The sequence below is a fragment of the Astatotilapia calliptera genome, chromosome 2, assembly GCF_900246225.1.
Source record: "Astatotilapia calliptera chromosome 2, fAstCal1.2, whole genome shotgun sequence".
Taxonomy (NCBI): domain Eukaryota; kingdom Metazoa; phylum Chordata; class Actinopteri; order Cichliformes; family Cichlidae; genus Astatotilapia; species Astatotilapia calliptera.
The window spans coordinates 9,703,986-9,724,762 of NC_039303.1; the positions used below are offsets into that span (position 1 = coordinate 9,703,986).

Consider the following 20,777-nt stretch of genomic DNA (forward strand, 5'->3'; position numbering starts at 1 on the left):
AATGTTACCATTTAACATAATGTATAATGGTAACATTGTAAACAGAATGTTACCATTTAACATTATGTTAAATATAACTAACGGATTTACTTTACCAAATGGACCATCCCGGCCTTGCCGTATTGGTCTATTTGATTCACCTTTGTTTTTATTGTTTATTTTATTTTCACTTGCTACACATAGGACAGACATGACTGGGGGAAAGAAAGGGGAGAAAGAAAGAGGGAAAGAAAAACAGCAGGGAAGAGGAATGGTGATAAAGGGCAAAAAACAAAAACCAACAAAACAAACAGACAAAAAATATATATATCAGTCACTTCAACTCAAAGAAGTCCAGACGCTTTTCTTTCCAAGCTCCTTTGACTGACTGTTAGGACAACTTATTTATTGCAAGCATGCAGTACAAGAATAACTCGATGTTTCTGAATTTGCATTACGAATTGTTTACCCACTGACAAACATTTCAAATTAAATTAAATTAAAAAACAATTTGCGGTAACCTGATTTTAATTCAAAAAGAATCATTAACAACACTTCTTGTAATGGTGTCAAAATCAGCCCAACTTTTATTTTCAAATGCAAAAAGTAAAAGAAAATGAGCCAACATACTGGACACATATAGTTGTCAATATAATTGTTTATAAACAATTATACTGTCATCATTGTTACAGATATGGAAACTTTATTAACAATTTGTCCAAGTAAAAAAATGCCCTGCTAATTGTTGGGGTTTTCTCTCCTCTAGCCCTTTCCTTTAAGCTCTTCTTTACATCCCCCCACCCCCACCTTTTCTTTTTTCTTAATAATATAACAATAAAAACAATTGGCTGCATTTTAAATGTGTCAGATCAATGTCTTTATTCAAGAATACAAGAAATGGTAATAGCTGCATGTGTGTTTGTGTGTGTGCATAATATGCATACTTTACTTGTTGGATCCAAATCCCACAAGGAATAAAATAAAACAAGAAGACAAACAAAAACAAAACAAAAATATATTTCTCTCCCTTCCCAGGTCAGGTTCACAAAAGCATTGCAGCTCTTTATTCCTCTTGTACAGCTCCAGAGTCTGTCAGCCAAAAAGAAACTACTGAGGTTCCAACACCCAGTGTTTCTGTAAACACATCATCATCATCATCATCAACTTTATTTATAAAGCACTTTAAAACAACCACAGCTGACACAAAGTGCTGTACATTGGAACTGTAAAATAAAATTACATGAGATATAAATAAAAAACAAATAAAAGAAGAGTGAAATCATTAATTAAATAACTACTGCATTAAAAAAGAAACTAAGTCTCACTGAGGTTAAAAGCCAAGGAATAAAAGTGGGTTTTAAGACGTGATTTAAAAGTGGACAGTGAAGGGGCCTCTCTAACATGCATGGGCAAATTATTCCATAATTTTGGAGCCACAATAGAGAAGGCCCTGTCCCCTCTGAGCTTCCTCCTGGATCTCGGTACCTCCAGGAGCAGCTGGTCAGCTGACCTGAGAGACCGACAGGGTATGTGGGGATGAAGAAGCTCAGAGAGGTAAGGCGGGGCAAGACTGTGTAGACATTTAAAAACAAACATAAGAATTTTAAAATTAACTCTAAAAGACACAGGCAGCCAGTGCAGAGAGGCCAGCACGGGGGTTATATGCTCTCTCTTTCGAGTTCCTGTTAGGAGTCGTGCAGCCGCATTTTGAACCAGCTGCAGACGTGAGAGCAATAACTGACTGACCCCCACATAAAGTGAGTTACAGTAGTCCAGGCGGGAAGAAATAAAAGCATGGATCACTGTTTCAAGGTGCTGCCTCGAAAGAAAAGATTTTAGTCTTGCCAGTCGCCTTAAATGATAAAAACTGGACTTCACCACTGCTCTGATTTGGTTGTCCAATTTAAAATCACTGTCCAACTTAAAACCAAGGTCAGTAACAACAGATTTAAAATAGACTTCCAGGGATCCTAAAACAACAGAGGAGGACTCACAGGGACCACTGGGTCCAAACACCAACACTTCTGTTTTCTTTTTATTAAAATTTAAAAAGTTTCGAGCCAACCAAGCTTTAATGTCATCTAGACATGTCAAGAGAGGTTTTATGGAGATGGCATCCTTGCGTTTTAGTGTCAAATAAATTTGGCAGTCATCGGCATAACAGTGAAATGAGATCCCATGCCTTCTAAGGATAGAACCCAGAGGCAGTAGATACAGAGAAAAGAGCAGTGGCCCTAAAATTGAGCCCTGTGGGACACCACATGACAGAGGAGCAGAAGACGATTCGTAACCGAGAAGGCTGACAGAGAAAGTTCTATCTGACAAATAAGACCTAAACCAATTGAGTGCAGTGCCACCAATACCCACTACATCATGTAATCGAGAAATTAAAATATTGTGGTCTACTGTGTCAAAGGCAGCAGTTAGGTCAAGCAAGACAAGAACAACATGGTTACCAGAATCACATGCCAGAAGGATGTCATTAAAAACCCTTAGTAATGCAGATTCTGTGCTGTGAAGGGTTTTAAAACCTGACTGAAAAACCTCAAAGATTCCATTTTCATCTAGAAAATCTTTCAGTTGACTAAAAACAATTTTCTCTAAAACCTTGGAGACTAAAGGCAGCTTGGAAATAGGCCTATAGTTCGCTAAAACTGTGTGATCAAGGCCAGGTTTCTTAAGCAGTGGCTGTACTACTGCATGTTTGAAATTTGCAGGAACCACACCAGAAGACAGACTGCTGTTGTATACTAGGAAAAATTTCTTTAAAGAATTGTGGAGGGACAGGATCCCGTGGGGAACCTGTGGGCTTAATATGGCGAACCACATCCTCTAAATAGGAGAGCGTCACAAGCTCAAACTGAGTGAAAACAGCAGCGCAAGGGACAGAGACAGAGGGGTCAGAGTCAGGAGCTGTGATAAGAGCCCTGATGGTGACAACCTTTTCAATAAAAAAGTTCAGAAAATCATTGCAAATCTCAGGAGAAACTTCCAAACAGACATTCAAAGGAGTATTAAGAACAGTGTCAATGGTCCTAAATAACACACGTGGGTTATGACAGTTGGAAGAATATTCCCTTTTTGCCTCTTTAACGTTGTTCTGGTAGCGATGCCAGCAGTCTTTGAGAATTTGAAATGATACATGCAGTTTATCCTTTTTCCACCTCCGTTCTGCTCGACGACATTCCCTCTTAACAGCACGACTGCTCTCATTAAACCAAGGCTCAGGTTTAGCCTTAAGCTGCCTGGTTTTTAAAGGAGCCACAGAGTCCATGATTTTTTGACAGCAAGAATTAAACCAGGAATGTAGGTCTTCTGTGTCAGAGGAAACAAAGTCAGAAGGCCCGCCGAGCTGATTAAAAGCAGCAGAAAACTGCGCAGCAGTGGCGGGGTTAATAACCCGACAGCACCGAGTAGCAGCGCCAGGTTTAACTGCGGTATATGTCAAACCAACGTTGAATAACACAGGCATATGATCTGAGAGTGCACAGTCACAAATCTCCAAGTCAGTGACAGGCAGACCATATGACAGAACAAGGTCCAGTGTGTGTCCGTGCTCATGTGTAGGGCCACGTACGGACTGTACCAGGCTAAAAGAGTCAATAAGGCTTAAAAAGTCCTTTACCAGTGGCTTATCAGGACAGCATACATGTATATTAAAATCTCCAACAATAAGAACACTATCATAGTTGGGCATAATCTCAGCTAAAAAATCAGAAAAGTCGTTTATGAAGTTCTTATTGTATTTCGGGGGGCGATAGATGACAGCGCAGAAAATCGGGTTTGTACGACTCACCTCAAATGAGGTAAGTTCAAAGCTGGAGAACGAAGGCTGTAGAAAACACTGCTTACATTTAAAATCCTTTTTGTAAACAGTCACTGTGCCTCCACCTCTGCCTGACGTCCGTGGCGAGTTAAAATAGCAACAATCCACAGGTAAAAGTTCACCAACACTCAGCCACGTCTCAGTCACACACAGAAAATCCAGATCACGGGAACTGAAGAAGTCCCGAAGAATAAAAGTTTTGTTTAAAAGTGATCTGGCGTTCACCAGGCCAATCCTAGCTGGAGCTGGAGTTGGCGCTCGGGGTTCAGGAGGTCCAGAAACCCGCCGCAGCGATCTCAGATTCCGATAATGTTGACAGCGGAGGTTTAGCCTGGGAGGGCATGGGCAGCGAGGCCGAGGAGCATCATCATCAAAGCCGACCACAGGCACCAAACAGGTATCAACAGGATCCAGAAAACGCCGAGACGCAAACAGCCTTGGCAAGAATCCATGCACTGGTCGGAAAACAGCAGAATAATTCTTTAGATAAACCTTTAGCTTCACCAGGCGACCGCTTCGTTTACCCCGGCGACGAGGACGCTTTCGCCGGGAAGGTAGCGTGGGAACCCGGTACAGGTAACCCGGGGTTTCCGATGCAAATGGGGGCAGGGGTTGCTGCCCACCAGCTCCAAAGGACACAATATTTTGGACCACAGGTTTGAGGTCCAATAGTGTCTGGCGATCATACCTCAGCAGAGACTTTGTTTCATGAATGACACAAATTAAAAATAACATAAACAGGAACAAACTTGGCAGTGACAGACGAGCAGCCACACACACCGGCGCCATCTTGCCAATCTTCAGTGTGAGGTTTCCCTCAGAAGCATGTAGAACAGGGGTGGGCAATTCCAGATGAAAATGAACAGTCATCCACATCTAAAAGATTTGTAGATTCGAGGGACCGGTATAATACATCTAGTACATCTTTGTTTAAACCTCAGAACACATAAAGGGAACAAACCATTGTATACAGATTTAAAAGTGCGCAAAGCAACGAACAGTCACCCTCTGAAACAGCTGAGGTTATCACAACCATTGTTTCTGTAAATACACAGGAACAGTCACCCACCTCAAAAAGATTAGTATATTCAAGGGACCAGTGTATCTACTCTGGTCAAAAGAATCCATGCTTCGTACTGATGTCCACAATTCTTTTTTATTCCTCTCACAATCATGGAGCACCGTGAAAACTAGAAACGAGTAAAATAATATCAATAGCACATATGACATCCATCTCAGCCACTTATTTCTTTTCACAAGATGCACAAGTGCTTAACAAATAACAGCATAATGTTTTTACCGTGTACGCCTTGTAAAACCAGTAGTAGAAAAGTTGTAGATTCGTGCTCTTGTGGGGGAGACGTATGTTATCCACCACCTCGATAGCTAGCCGAGAGTTCGAGGGTCACTAGAGCCGCCGAGAACGCATGAACTACTTACGGTAGGACGTTTTGCCAAAGTAAGACGTTTTGTCAGAACACCGAGTCCTCAGGAGGATGCAGCCCATGAATTTGGACACGATCTCAGATGCACTTCTGGTGTTGTCATGGCAACCCACACAAACATTTCAGCGTCAGCTACAATGAGGCGGAGCCCTTACTGAGACACTGAGCTCAGGTAGAGTGAAAGACAACATTTTTCCGCATCCAAAACAGCAGCGCTGTTCCTGTGACCTCTAGTAAAGCCTCTACTTGGGAAAAGGGAGTCTTTCATCAAAGCATCCTGCAGAAGTTGAATAAAAATATGCAAATGTTTAAATGATGCAACTTAATGAAGGCTGACAGCAGTTGTACTATTTTACATTGCAGCGAACAGGGGTGACCATTATTTTCAACGTTTTTACAGCATTTTTCACATTGAAAGTGAAATAATATAAATAATGTCTCAATTAAATTGCGTTAATATTTAAAAATACAAAAACTACAGCTTTGTTCACAAGCCAATAAAAATGTACTTGGGCCAGTGGTAAATGAAAATAACACTTATTCAGCACCTGGTTGTTGCGGCTGCATCAGGACACCAGATGTTCAGCCTCCATCCTGTAGGCAGACTTATCCCCGTCTGAGAGGAGTCCAATAATGGTGGTGTCATCTGCAAGCTTAATTAATTTGACAGACTGGTGGTTGGAGGTGCGGCAGTTGGTGTACAGGGAGAAGGGCATAGAAGAAAGAACACAGCCCTGAGGGGAGCTGGTGCTGATGGTCCGGGAGTCCAAGACATTCTTCCCCAGCCTCACTGGTTGCTTCCTGTCCGTCAGGAAGTCAGTGATCCACCGGCAGATGGGATCAGGCACATTCATCTGGGAAAGCAATCCTTGAAGAAGGTCTGAAAGGATGGTGTTGAAGGTAGAGCTGAAGTCCACAAACAGGATCCTAGCATAGATTCTGCAGGACAAAGTGTAGGGCCATGTTGATGGCATCGTCTACAGACCTGTTGGCTCTGTATGCAAACTGCAGGGGGTCCAGGAGGGGGGCCGTGAGGGTCTTAAGATAGGAGAGAACCAGGCGCTCAAAAGACTTCCTGACCAGATGTCAGAGCCACAGGTCTGTAGTCTTTTCGTCCAGTGATCTTTGGCTTCTTGAAAGCTATATATGATATAAAAATTATATAAAAACTGTTAATCAGCAAAAGAAATGATATCATAGTTCTTATAAAGAAAGCCTCTATCAATCAAACACCAGCAGTGTAGCAATGTTGTTCACTTACACTGTATATAAAACACTGATTTTGGCTACATCCAGTTTTTACTGTATTATAAACATTTTTTACCATGAAGAGTAAAGTGTTTGGCATTTTTGTCATTGTTATTGAGCTCAGAGATCAGGCCCAGCCCAGTATCTACCTGGTTATGAGCAAGGAGCTGGAGGTGATAACTCAACAATAACCAGGCCATGCATGCATGGATGGATGCATGGATGGATCAGTTTGTAGGCTGTGTGTGGTCAGCAGCAGGCTGCTGGGTGTGGACCAAGAGGGAAAGCCCAGCATGTGAAACCCATCAGCAGAAGGCCAGAACAAAGGTGCACAGACAAACGCAGCCCAGACACTCAGGCAGGACGAGTAAAATAAATGGCAGCAAACACAGTATGATGTGGTAAAATGTGCTTTCTTTCACAAACAGATAGCACAAACAAGAATCACAAGAATCTCCTTTGTGGTTCTTGTTTTTCTTTTGAGTACATTAATAAAAAGTTGAAATAAAGTGGCAATAAAATTCATGCACTGAAGACCACACGAAACCCTAATTCACCCTACTACCTGTTGCCTTCACATTCCATTTGCATCCCTTGTCCACAGAATCAAAAATGACCCTTCTTCGCTAAAGATCGAACATAAAGCAATTGCATTTTAAATGGAAGCCCATTTTGCATTAAGAAACACTATCAGCAATCAGAAATTGTGTATATCAGAGTTCTCTGTTTTTACTGTCCTGAAAACTGCATTAATTCAGTGGATGCGGTTAGGTTCAAAACAACGTAATATAAGAGGGCAACCAATTCAATCTAAGAGGGATCCAATTTTTATCCATTCATGTACCAGCTACTGGCTTTTTGCTGTTATGTTCTCATATCGCGTGAGAGTTTATTTGCCAGGTGTCAGAAGTCTAATAATAAAGCTCCGGCACAACGTGGTCGAAGTTACCCGCATATCGGATCGCATCATGTCAGTGAAGATCGACGCCGACCCGACCGTCCTACGGATTATCTCCTGCTATGCACCACAGACCAACTGCCCCGACGAGGAGAAGACAGAATTCTGGCGCGCTCTCGACGACCACCTGCAAACGATTAGCCCTGAGGAACACGTGGCGGTAGGCGGCGACCTAAATGGACATGTAGGCAAGGGGAGAGACGGATATCACCGATTCCATGGCGGCCAAGGATTTGGGACCAGAAACGACGAGGGTTGCCGGGTACTGGACTACACAGAGGCCCACGATCTTGCCGTGACCAACACCTTCTTCAAAAAGAAGCCGGCACACCTCATCACGTACTCCAGCGGCGGCAGAGACACCCAAATCGACTACTGGCTAGTCCGAAGACCCCATCTCAGCCTAGTCACGAACGTAAAAGTCATACCATCAACCAATATTGGCCCTCAACATCGGCTACTTGTGATGGATCTCCGACTCAACCTTGGCCAACGACGACGAAGAACACCAACCACGACGGTGGAGAAGATCAAGTGGTGGCGCCTCCCTGAGGGATCCAATTTTTATCCATTCATGTACCAGCTACTGGCTTTTTGCTGTTATGTTCTCATATCGCATGAGAGTTTATTTGGCAGGTGTCAGAAGTCTAATAATGAATAAAGTTCAGGATATGCTTAAAAACTCACCTCAGTATAGCCGTCATCAGAAGGAAGTGCGCTTCACTGACTCATCAACTTGTCTCAGGCTTTCCACAAAGTTTCACAGTTGACCTTAAAGTAAGATGCTGCAAGCTTACCTTGCAGTGTATTACTTTTTAAGGTCTAAAGACCTTAAAGTGCGCTATAGATTGAAGTGATTTGAACTGACAACAGGGCTAATTCAGCACTTCAAGTTAACATCAATAAAAGTTTTTAAATTTATTCTGATTTCCGTTTGTTTTCATTGCCTGTGCTATCTGTTATTTAGTTCAAATTGTGGGTAGATAATGCTGTGCTGTCATGTGACCTGTTCTCTCATGTGTGCCTTTCTCTTGTTTTGTATGTATTTCTCGTTTGTTATTTATTCCTATTTTATTCCTGCAATTGGTATGGAATTCATTTTTTTTAAAAATTGATCAGTGTTTTGAAATTAGATGTGATGAACATGTGACCTTAATTTACAAAATCAACATCATGTTGGATTCAATGAGACATGAAACTAGTGCATGAAACAGGTCTCAGTAAATGTTCTCATAGACTGCAATACACTGCCCCCTGCTGGTCATTATAAAGTCTGCAGATGTCATTTGACATGAATGTCATATTTGTGAAACAAAATAAAGGACTCTGTAAAATAAATGAAAATCAAATATTTATATACAGAATATTTATGTACAAATGCTGAAAAAGACATTTGAACAAAATGCACACCCAGTAAAATTAAAAAAAAAAGAAAAGTCAGTTTTATCATGTGACTATCATGCTGTCATTTCTGCACAATGCACTTTACACCAGATCAAAATAAAACACTGTGAGGTCGTTCTAACCGGAAGCCCAGAGAGCTTCGACAATGCAGCACAATGCCCTGAAGCATCAGCATCAAAATATACTTCAAGTACCAAAAAGTACTCATTGTGCAGAATGCCCTATTTTTGAATAGCTGGACATTTAATTACTTTATCACCAGCTGTGACTACAGCTGATAATCAACCATGTTTCATAGGGATGTGACTACATTTAGAAATGTCACGCATTTTTAGGTATAAAGCAAAAGATGCAATGAAATAAATAAGCTATCACATATTAATCCAAATGAATTCACTGAAATACATCTGCACATTTCTGCAGCCTGACTTATTACACACGTGAACACAGTACACATTTGTTTACTGCAAGCTTGTTTCAGAGATGTGATGCAGTTAAATCTGTATGCGTCTGTTTCCTTGTAGTGTTAGTAGAGATGGTGAACCTGACACAATCCTGTGTTTGGTGTGAAGGAAACCAGTTAACAGCCGGTTTAGTAAAATTCTCTTGAACTCATGGAAAACTCATCGTCGTCTCGAAGTGAGCAGCTGAAGCGTCCCGTGTGATCAGAGGTCCTCGTCGTCCTCGCTCACCATGACGTCGAGCTCTTTGTCTTTCCGTACGACGCTCTCGGTGATGAACTCCTTGTGCTGCTCCTCCAGCTCACGCAGCTCCGCCTGCAGACGCTCCAGGTGGAGCACTCGCCTGTTCCTCAGCAGCCGGCTGGGGAGTGGGTTCATGTCGTTGAAGGCGATGCTGGTCAGCTTCCTGCATGGACACACGCAGGTGGAAAGGACTCGATCACCAACACAGAGGAACTGGAAACTGATCAGCTTGAGTGTTTCTGTTTTATGCTGCTTGATACTTCAGGTACTGCAGTTTGAGCAGGAAATACTGGACTGACTGGACCACATGTATCCGAGAGCTGCAGATACTTAAAAATCTTTAAATCGTTGTTACTGTGATCAGGGAAATTTAAACTTCTCACAAAATTTCAGTAAAAAGGGTTTGAAGCTCAAAGATTCAACAGCTACATCCGCTACACTTCTGAGAGTGTAACAGCTCGTAGATTAAGGCGGGTGGAGGCGAGTGCGTACCTGGCATTGGAGACGGTCTTTGTGAAGAAGCGTAGGTACTGGTAGATCTCCACGCTGTCGTGAATCTTCAGGATGTCGTCCTCTTTGTATTTGAACAGAGCCAGAGTGTATCTGAAGATCACCTGCAGCACAGACACGCATTTCATAACAGGACACTCACGCCACACAATTAATTGGAAACTTTGAGGAGGTGAGTCATAAAATTACTCTTTCAGTTGTGGTGCAGTTGGGCCCTTTACTCATTACAGCTCTGATCGATTTCCAATAAGCCACTTGGTTCCTCAGTTGCCAGATAATATTAACTTACTTGGTAGTTGAGCTTTAAGTTTAAATTAAACTTTTGGGTTGGATCTACGTGGCTGAAGCTGTTGTCAGCATTTATCCCTGTGTGGTATATATTTCTGTGTCTGAACTGTGATTTTATTTCCTGAGACAAACGATGTAAAAGCTGTGCTGCATTTGTCACATTGCAGAAACAAGCCCAAAGCCATTGTCCCGCTCATCGTCTGGATTTACGCTGCTTGTGGTAGACTGTGAGGTCGTTACTAGAATGATCTGCTTTCCCACTCCTATTTCATGTCACATGACAGTTCCCCATGCTTAGTAAACAATGTCTTATTACTCCTAAAATGTAAATAAAGACATCTAAAGGTGAAAACAAAATCATTTTTGTTTCCATGGACACTACTGTGGTGCATTCAAGTGTTGTCTGCATTTCTGTCATGGTGTGTTCGGGTGTATGGTACCTTGGTACCCTCATACAGGAAGGCGTCCCACAGAGGCATCAGGATGTCGCTGGGCAGACTCTCCACAAAAACCACCAGGAACCAGTTGAAGGTGACCAGAGAGACGTCAATGTTGTGATCCTCAAAGTGAGATGCCAGGCGAGGAAGCTTCTCCGCCATGAAGTCCTTCAGCACGCGCTGGTCCGCCTGAGCACAAAGACTCACAGAGATCAGCCTCACTGATCACTAAAACAGATCACAGCAGGCAAGCAGGTGAGTGTGTCTGCTGACCTGAGAGGCCACCAGATTCTTGGTGTAGTAGTCCTGAGGCATGATGGCTTCCACGACTGCCACCAGACACCAGAAGGCGTCTTCGTCACTTTGGAGGACCAGCAGAGCGAGAGCCGCTAACCTGTGGACATTGATGGAAGGTGAGGTTCTGCCTGGAAGGCGGGTCCACATAAGAACTCAGATATAATATTTATACTTTTGTTCTGACCTGTTGAGTACCTGGCAGTAGCCAATGGCAGGGTTATGCCCGGAGAAGGCCAGAAGGATGCGGCGGAGCTGCTGGAGGGCAGGGCTGAAGGGTGGGGCTGGAGGGCGGGGCTGGACAGCGAGGAGAAGTGCTGATTGGTCGTCAGGGTTCGGTGAAGGTCCAGCTGGACCTGCCTGGAGGCAGGATTAGGAGCTGTCCGACTCTTCTCACACAGCTGGAAACAGAACAGGATTACTGAGTGCTCGCCAGCATTCCCAACAGGAAGAAGGAGGAGCCACCTGTGCTCAGGTGCGGATAAAGCACTCTGTTGGCAGAGGTATGAAAATGCGCAGTAAAATCTAACGTGCATAGCTAACTTCATCAACGACATTTTGGGAGGAATAATCACACATCAGCCTTCGGCCATTTTTTGATGAACGCATACGCCCCCTAGAGCGCGCTAACTTTATTAACAGCCACACAAATGTAAAGCACACATCAAACATAAATAAACCATTTGACTGTCTCCATAATTGAGAGCATTTTCTCTTCTTATTTCAATACCCCCACTTGCTCTCATATTATGATGCTCTTAAGTAAACAAAAAAAACAACAAACAAAAGGTTTCTTCCTCAGTACTGTATACATGTTCGTATACCATGTTAATGCCCAAACATAAACTTCTCAAACTTGAACAGCTTAACTTTTGTTGCAGGCTTTGTCATTACATCTGTCAACCATCTCTTCTGTTGAACAATAATCCAGAGTTATTTTTCCTGCACTCACAGTTGATCTCACAAAGTTGTACTTTATGTCAACATGTTTACATCTCTGTCTCGTCACAGGATTCTTCGCCAACGCAATTGCACCCTGATTATCTTCATGAACTTTTGGCGGTGCATATTTTTGTCCATCAATACCTTGTAACAGTTGTATTAGGTACAAAACTTCTTGTAGGGTCGCAGCTAAAGCCATGTACTCCGCTTCACAGGTAGATAATGCAACAGTAGGTTGTCTTTTGGTTTTCCATGAGATTAAAGGACCATCTACAGACAAGCTTATGCAATAACCAGTTGTACTCCGTCTGTCTGTTACATCAGCTGCCCAATCAGCATCGCTGTATGCCCACAACCTCAGTTCTTTGTTGTCACATTTCCTGTAACACAGTTCTTTCTCGGTTGTCCCTTTCAGATACCTCAGTACTAGAGCAGGGCGATATGGCCAAAAATATTTATCACGATATATATTTGAAAATTTGCGATAACGATATAACTGACGATATAATTGATGCGAGACAAAATACAACTCCACAACATTACTAGCGCAAAAAGAAAACCTTCCATTTATTTTCACTTAAATAAGAAGCTGGTTTTTATGTACATTAAAGCTTTATAAAAATGTAACAGTGCAAATACAAATTCCTTGCTGAAAGTTTAACCAAAAGGCATTTCCAGTAGAAATGGGCTGACATATCCTGAGCATAACCATATATAATATCCACTGAAGTTAAAAAGAGGTGCTTTGCAAAATTAAACTGCAGTATGCAATACGTAGTTTTCGGACCATAAGGTGCACGGGATTATAAGGCACATCAAGCGAAACAAAGCAGTCAGATAAATCAAACTTTATTAAACTCATTCTTCTTGCTTCCTCCACTTCTGTACCATTGATTCATTAATGTTGAATTCTCTGGCAGCTGCTCTATTCCCATGTTGTTGCAGTATATTAATGACTAACCTCGTATTGTGGATGGATTATCTCAGTTGTTCTCCTGACTGAAGTTTGGTCTGTTTACAGCACCCTGCCATGCGATTGCATTTGTCTCTAACCATGAGGAACCTTAACGTTAACTTTTATAAGTCGAAAAGTGTTAGTGTTCGTCCTCCAGCTTCCCTGTTTATGTTATGCTAACATAGCTGTGTCGCTAGCGATTACGTAGCACATCATTATATACCAGCTAGCCCAACTTCAGTAACCCTACAAACGTCACTGCTGTTTAGTTTCCTGTCTTCATTTATGTTGGAAGTGATAGCAGAGCTGTACGTTTGATTTTTTTCAGAAATCTCTCAGTCAGAACATGCAATATCATGCTTAGGTAACTAGCGAGCTAACTTCCGCTAGCTTCCCGCTAACTTCTAACTCTGTTAAATGTAATAAATTTTGTTTTAATGGATGCCTGGAAGTTAAACTTCATAGTTACACCTGGTAAAGCAGCAATGCTGATCGTTTTATTAAAGATGAAAGAATTTAGACAGTTTTTAACGCTCAGTGATGCTGCAGTGTTCGTTTGAACTGAAGAATTAAGGAGTTTAGGACCCAGATTACTCCCAGATTTAAGAGCATCTTAGTCCGACAAATACGACAATAACGACGGCCGCTTGCATGTTCTGCAAAAAAATGTGCTTTGTCGTGTATCTGACGGACAAACACCAAACCAGTTCCACATCACTGAAGTTGCACCATTTTTACAAACCAATTCTGGTTCATCTGTTTCACTCAACAATCGGCCATGTGCGTATGAAAACAAAGGCACTGCGCATGCGCGTTTTACTCATATTCTATCGCGATATTTCATTTTCCTATTGTTGCCTAACATTATACCGGTATTACCGTGAACGGTATAATATGGCCCAGCCCTACTCAGTACATGTTTTACTGTAGTCCATTTGTCTTCAGTTGGCTCAGTAAAGTACTGTGAAAGTTTACTGACTATAAAACTCAAGTCCGGTCTTGTGCATGTAGCCAAATAGATCAGACTACCAACTGCCTCTCTGTACCTTTTGACATCACTCATCTTTTCTGCATCATCAGCATAGTTCAGTTTTTGCTCACAAGGTGTCTGTCTTTCTTTACAATCCTGCATGTTGAATCTTTCAAGTATTTTTTCCACATATTGTTTTTGTGACATTTTTACACAGTTATCACTCTGGTCAAAATCTATACCAATGAAATGTCTCAGTTTACCCAAATCCTTCAATTTTGAATTTTGCTGCAAGCATTTTCTTCACAACAGTTAGTTCACTTTCATCACTAGCAGCAATGATCAGGTCATCTACCCATACAATCAGAATCACCTTCTTATTTTCTGTCATTTTTGTGTAAACACAATGGTCAGCGGGGTTTTGCACAAAGTCGTTCTCACTCAGATATTCATGCAACAACTTGTTCCAATTCCGGCCTGATTGTTTTAGCCCATATAGCGACTTTTTCAACTTGCACACCAGTTTTTCATTTGTGTCGGATTTTACCTCATAACCCTCAGGTTGTTCCATGAATACCTCACAATCTATTGGTGCATGAAGATAGGCAGCTTTAACATCCATCTGGTGTAAAAGCATGTTTTCTTGTGCTGCCTTTTGCATCAACACTCTGATACTAGTCAGGTTAGCAGTAGGGGAAAATGTTTCTTCATAATCCACACCTATCCTCTGACTATATCCTTTAGCAACATAACGTGCCTTGTACTTCTCAGATCCATCAACATTGTTTTTGACTGCGTACACCCATCTACCCCCCACTGTCTTCTTACCCTCAGGCAAAGTGGTTAAGGTAAATGTGTCATTTTCTCTTAGTGATTGCATCTCTTCATCCATTGCACTGACCCATTTCTCTGAGTTAGACGAAGTTATTGCTTCCTTGAATGTTTGGGGAATGTTACACATTGCTCTGTAACAATAATCCATGTTTGTAAGTACTTGATCACAATCCTCCTTATCAGTAACATATTCACTTAAATACCCAGGCCTCTTTCTCACTCTGGAAGGATACCTTGCAGCCTCGCAGTCGAGTTCATTCTCCTGTGACTGGCTGCTCATCTCAGACATGCTTACTGGGATCTGTTCCTGAGTATCTGTGTGTTCTGTACTCACATCAGTCTGTTCTCTGGTCTTGGTGAACCTGTTTGGTGTCTCAAAGTCACCCTCATCATCTGGCACCTTGTCAGTCTGTGTTTGTCTCTCTACTCTTGTTTTAGTCTCAAACTTCACCAGTCTATGCTTCTGTACTTTCCCACTGCCCGGGTAGTAGACCATATAAGCTGGACTGTTCTTGTCATATCCAACAAAAATTCCTTTCTCACACCTTGAGTCTAGTTTTCTCTTGTTCTGCCTGTAGGCATAACACACTGACCCAAATGTCTGCATCCTGGAAAGGTTTGGCCTTCTTCCTGTCAGCATTAAATATAGTGTCTGTTCTGTGCGTCTGTTAAAACATCTATTCCTCACTACAGCTGCTGTTTGCACTGCGTAAGTCCACAACTCTTTAGGTAACTGTTTCTCTATTAACATACACCTGGCCATATCAAAAAGAGTACGCCAATTGCGTTCTGCAGTACCATTTTGGTGTGGTGAGTATGGTGCTGAGGTCTCATGCCTGATTCCATTTTTGCTAAGGAGTGCCTGATACTCATTTCCCATAAACTCTGTTCCATTGTCAGACCTGATACATTTAACTTGCCCATACGGGGCTGTATCAGCCAAAAACTTCTGTGTTGCTTTTGCTGTGTCACTCTTTATTTTTCAGAAAATACACAAACACTGCACTGGAATAGTCATCAGTGAATGATAGTGCAAATCTATATCCATCTCTGGACTCTGAGTCTACTGGACCAGCTAGATCTGTGTGTACCAGCTCTAAGGCGGTTTTGGCTCGTGCATCAGGGTCCCTGTTTCTAGTTTGAACAAACTTTCCCTGTGTGCACACTTCACAATGCAAGACAGATTTGTCTGTTTTTCCTTTGATTGCCATACCATCAACAACCCCCTGAAATTTCTGAATGTCATCATAATTACAGTGACCAAGAATTTCATGCCATGTTTGCATGTCATAGCAACCCTTACACTGGTCTTTACCTTCAGTGTTTACTGTTTGTAGGTAGTACAGTCTGTTGTACTCATATATTGGGAACCTTGTACCGTCTTTGTGTCGCAGGGTGTCTTTTCCTTGCTTGAAGATCATAGTTGCTCCATTTGAGGTAGCTGCTTTCACAGAGAAGATGTCTTGTGGATACGATGGGATGTACAGTGCCTGTTTCAAGGTTGTTTTGTGGCACTGCCCCCTGCTGTCCATCAAGCAAAACTCTGCCTCCCCTCTTTGCTCTGCAACTCCAGTGCACTTGGTGCCGTCAGCCAACTCTACGTAGTGTGACTTGGGCTGGAAACTGTCGTCGAATCTCCTGAACTTCGTTATATCTGTAACAATATGCGAAGTTGCCCCTGTGTCCACCATCAGACCCTTTTTGTTGATGCCATGCTCTGACTGGAACGCTGCACTCTCGCTGCTTACCCGGAATGCGTAGTCTTTGCTACCCCACTCCTCGGAAACTTTCCGTGCATTGTCTTGCCGCCGTTTCCGTCTGCATGTTGAGTCCCGATGGGTGGTGCTCGCTACACCACTGCTTGCGCTGACACGTCCTGGCTTTGTGTCCCTTTAGTCCGCATCTGAAACACACTATGTCTGCGTTGCCGGCCCCACGGTCATTCGATTTTTCAAACGTGGGATTGTCGCTCGGTCGTGCACGTGCTTTCATGATGTTGTCATCTGACGCTGCGGCGCGCATTTTCTCTGTGTCTTCAAAGCTTCGCAGTTTAGTTTTAAATTCAGCAAAAGTCACTTCAACTTCACTTTGTGTGACATGGATAGCAAACGGTTTGAACGATTCTGGCAGTCCCTTCAAAACCATTGCTACCAATAGCCCATCACTCAAAGTTTCACCAGCATTCCTCAGGGCTGTGATTATTGTCTCTGCTCGTATCACATACTCAGTCACACTCTCACTTTTGGAGAGAAGTGAGTTCTGTGTACAGGCTAATTATACGAGGCTTTCCTTTACCTGCATAATAGTTTCTTAGAATCCCCAGCGCCTTCCGTCCATCATCCGCTGCTTCTCGCATAACAAGAGACAAACTTTTGTCATCCAGAAACTGGATCAGCTCCGCGTAGGCCTCTGCATTCTTTGCTCTCTCTTCTTCTCCCTCCGCGTCGGTAGGCTGCTTCAAAATAATGTCTCTTAAACCTTGCAGACGAAGGTGGCCCAAAAATTTCGTCTCCCATAGTTCGTAATTCTTTTCATCCCCATCAAAAACTAGCCGAGCCCAACGGCTATTTGACTCAGCGGCTCGTCGGCTCATGGCGCTAGCATGGTATGCTAATCCTCACCGAGTGCGCAGTACGTCGCGGCGTTTCTCTCGGTGGCAAAACGACATGGACTCTTTTGGAAAACTTCTTAGCTTCCTGGGCCCATAACCTGTTGGCAGAGGTATGAAAATGCGCAGTAAAATCTAACGTGCATAGCTAACTTCATCAACGACATTTTGGGAGGAATAATCACACATCAGCCTTCGGCCATTTTTTGATGACCGCATACGCCCCCTAGAGCGCGCTAACTTTATTAACAGCCACACAAATGTAAAGCACACATCAAACATAAATAAACCATTTGATTGTCTCCATAATTGAGAGAATTTTCTCTTCTTATTTCAACACACTCTCTCTCTCTACAGCTGTACCTGCTGATAGCGTTGCGTGTGGCACTCTTGGCTTGTCAAAGTTCTGGCTCGGACCAAACAGTAGTGATGGGACGTTCTGTATCGAGGCTTCGGAGCGTGTGTCGAGTAATTGAGGGGGCGTTTCCGCGAAGCGCGTATCGAGGCTTGCTTCATTTATGGGAGGAGCTGAAAATGATGACGTCCGAAGCCTCGCTGCCCGGCTGTACCACGTGACTGGTTCATGAAGCGGTTCGAACTTTGCCGCAAATAATCATTTTCCATACTGCCAGCATAAATATACACAGTATACTGCCATCACTACAATATACATGTTTTACACACTCCTTTTGTTGTTGACATTTACAGGCTGTGTGCAAAATGCCACACTCTTCAAATTCATGCCAGCTAATTATTTTTACGTCCAGTAGGTGTCCTGCTAGAGCAAATGAAGCTTCATGAAGCTTCGCGTTGGGGTGAACCAATTGGATGAAAAGCTCCAGTGCTTCATGGGGCTTCATCTGCCCATCACTACCAAACAGCGCCACACTCTGCCGATACTCCCGAGGGACGCCTTCACGCACCAGAATTTTGAGCTCAGGTGAGATGATGAAGTCATCGTCAGACCTGCCTGCAAGGTACTGAGCCCAGCGGCTCATATCATACATCATTGTCTCCTACAGAGACAATGATGTATGATATAAAAAGAGGATAACCATTATCTGTTAAGCATTATGTTACAATTTAACATAATGTAAAATTGTAACATTGTAAACATAATGTTACAATTTTACATTATGTTACAGTTTAACATAATGTAAAATTGTAACATTAAGTTTACAATGTTACAATTGTAAATATAATTTACCCAATTAATTCTGTCATAACAGAAGTATGACTTCTCTGTGTTATTAATCCGTATTAATATCATAGGGAGATTAATATCCCTACAATATTAAGCATCAGACTTTATCAAATTTTCTAAAAACTTTTTTTGTTGGATAGTGTAGCGCAGCTGGATAGTGTAGTGGTAATACTACACATCTTTGGAGTCGCACGTTCGATTCCCACCAAGTATCCAGTAAGGGTCCTGGCTAGACCCCTCATGCTAACCAAAAATCCCTGGAATGGTGCGGCTACGTCTGCAGTCTCTCCGCTTGAATTTAGAGCTTGCTTGTTTGTTAAATGTATTATTTACTGTTTTTAGTTTACTCCATGACGGGGCTGGATATCGGGCGTCCTGCACCACCCATCCGGTCTGGAGCATAGCGAAACCATTTCTGCACTGTTTGAACGAAGGTGAACTCAGAAACTGCCCCCACCTGCTGAGTCAGGCCATCTAAGACAACAAAAACCCCCAAAAACAAACAAACAAAAAAACAGTAAAAAAGAGGGGTTCAATTAGAGTTCAAATATGAATAACCTCTCGCCAAAAGTCTTTAACAGCTAGAAAGCTGGCAAACTACTAAGCTGATCAACATGAAAGGCACAAGGTGGAAATCAGCAAACTGCTGCCTCACTTTGTTCACCTGTGCTCTATATTTCATGGTCCGGTTGGCTGCAGGACCAAACATTTGGCCTTACACCTTATTTCTTTATGTTTTGCTTCCAAGGTGCCAGACTTGTAGGTAACTTTTTACACTGACATGACCTCAGCAATAGTTTCCAATCTTTCAACTTCCTTGGGCTTTGGCTGCTTTTTTACTCATTTTCAGTCCAGTTCTTCTACCTGACCATTTTCAGAGAACTCTAAGGAGCTTGGGGGAAAAAAAGCAACCGGACTTCTTTAACTTTTTTGAAGACGTTTCGCTTCTCATCCCAGAAGCTTTTTCAGTTCACTGAAGCCTCATAAGAAAGTGACACAATGACATTTAGATAATAAAACTCGCCAAAAATGCACCTTAAGAGCACTGTCTCTTTAAATACCCTCTTTTGCTTGGTCTGCTCCTTATTTTTTCCTCATTTTTTCTTACTTTGGAGGACCAACAGAGCGAGGGCCGCTAACCTGTGGACATTCATGGAAGGTGAGGTTCTGCCTGGAAGGCGGGTCCACATAAGAACTCAGATATAATATTTATATTTTTGTTCTAACCTGTTGAGTCCCTGGCAGCAGCCAATGGCAAGGTTGTGCCAGCCAGCAGGATGCTGCTGAAGGGCGGGGCTGGAGTCTGAAAGTAAGAGCTCGTTTAGACTCTATTCTGTGAACAGGCTTGCTCCCACGAATATGTGAATTCATCTGTAAAAGAGTTTAACTCTAATGCACCTGTTCCTCCTGCTCCCTGCTGCAGGGCGGCCTGTTGGACTACGAATGCCAGTGCGGAGCTAAGAAGATCAAAGAGGAGCTGTTGTTCTTGAACCTGCCAAAGTGAGTAACCTCAAATCGGTCCCCAAAGGCCTCAAACCACCACAGTTCAGTCGGTGTCAGTTTTGTTCATGTCATGTCCTCCTTGCGTCTTCCTTTGAGCCTCTCCTCTTTGTCTCATCTCTTTCAGTGTGCTGATCCTCCAGCTGAAGTGGTTTACGTTCACTCCATCATTCACCGTGGAGAAGAAGAACAGCCCCATTGTTCTGACACAGCAGCTGGTGATCAGCCAGGACACAGCCTTTACTGAAGAGGTAAGGGAAAAGGCACACCGTTCATTTCAAGTATGGATGGAGCCCATTTCTAAGCTAACGGGTGGTGCCGCTGCCCTCTCCCAGTAAACTGCTCGCTATTTGTTGGTCAGCGTGATCAGTCGTTTGGGCTCCTCAGCTTACAGCGGTGAGTGGGTGCTTTCAGACACATGTGCTGAATGCAGGTCAGCTTTGAAAGTTTATGAGACGTTAATAAGTGCGCCTTCTCCTCTCAGGACATTACGTCTGTGACGGCGTTCACCAGATGAGCGGAAGAGACGACGTCACAGACAGCCGGCTCACGTACGATGACGAGTTGGTCTGCCAGACCACGTGTGAGTCTGTGTGTGAGCAGCGGCAGAGAACAGCTTACCTGCTATTCTATAAAAGGCAGGTGACGTCTCCCAGCAAACAGTCAGCATG

At 42.9% G+C, this 20,777-nt stretch overlaps 1 protein-coding gene and 1 long non-coding RNA gene across 3 annotated transcripts; both read right to left on the bottom strand.

Moving 5' to 3' along the window:
* Window positions 1-629: 629 nt before the first annotated feature.
* On the bottom strand, window positions 630-5,928 carry LOC113031833 (uncharacterized). Of its 2 annotated transcripts, XR_003273809.1 has the most exons (4): window positions 5,799-5,928; window positions 5,106-5,527; window positions 4,875-4,995; window positions 630-1,113 (listed from the first exon to the last, which is right to left on the bottom strand). It is a non-coding gene; the product is annotated as an uncharacterized LOC113031833 (long non-coding RNA). The 2 variants fall into 2 exon arrangements; XR_003273808.1 differs by lacking the exon at window positions 630-1,113 and having other exon boundaries at window positions 4,305-4,995.
* A 2,862-nt stretch (window positions 5,929-8,790) lies between these two features.
* Window positions 8,791-18,360, bottom strand: LOC113009539 (TBC1 domain family member 2A-like). Its single transcript, XM_026147900.1, has 7 exons — window positions 18,277-18,360; window positions 17,766-17,819; window positions 11,292-11,494; window positions 11,073-11,193; window positions 10,803-10,988; window positions 10,057-10,178; window positions 8,791-9,727 (listed from the first exon to the last, which is right to left on the bottom strand). Exons 1-7 carry the CDS (start codon window positions 18,358-18,360, stop codon window positions 9,526-9,528), a joined length of 972 nt encoding a protein of 323 aa, XP_026003685.1. The 3' UTR covers window positions 8,791-9,525.
* Between the last annotated feature and the right edge of the window lie 2,417 nt (window positions 18,361-20,777).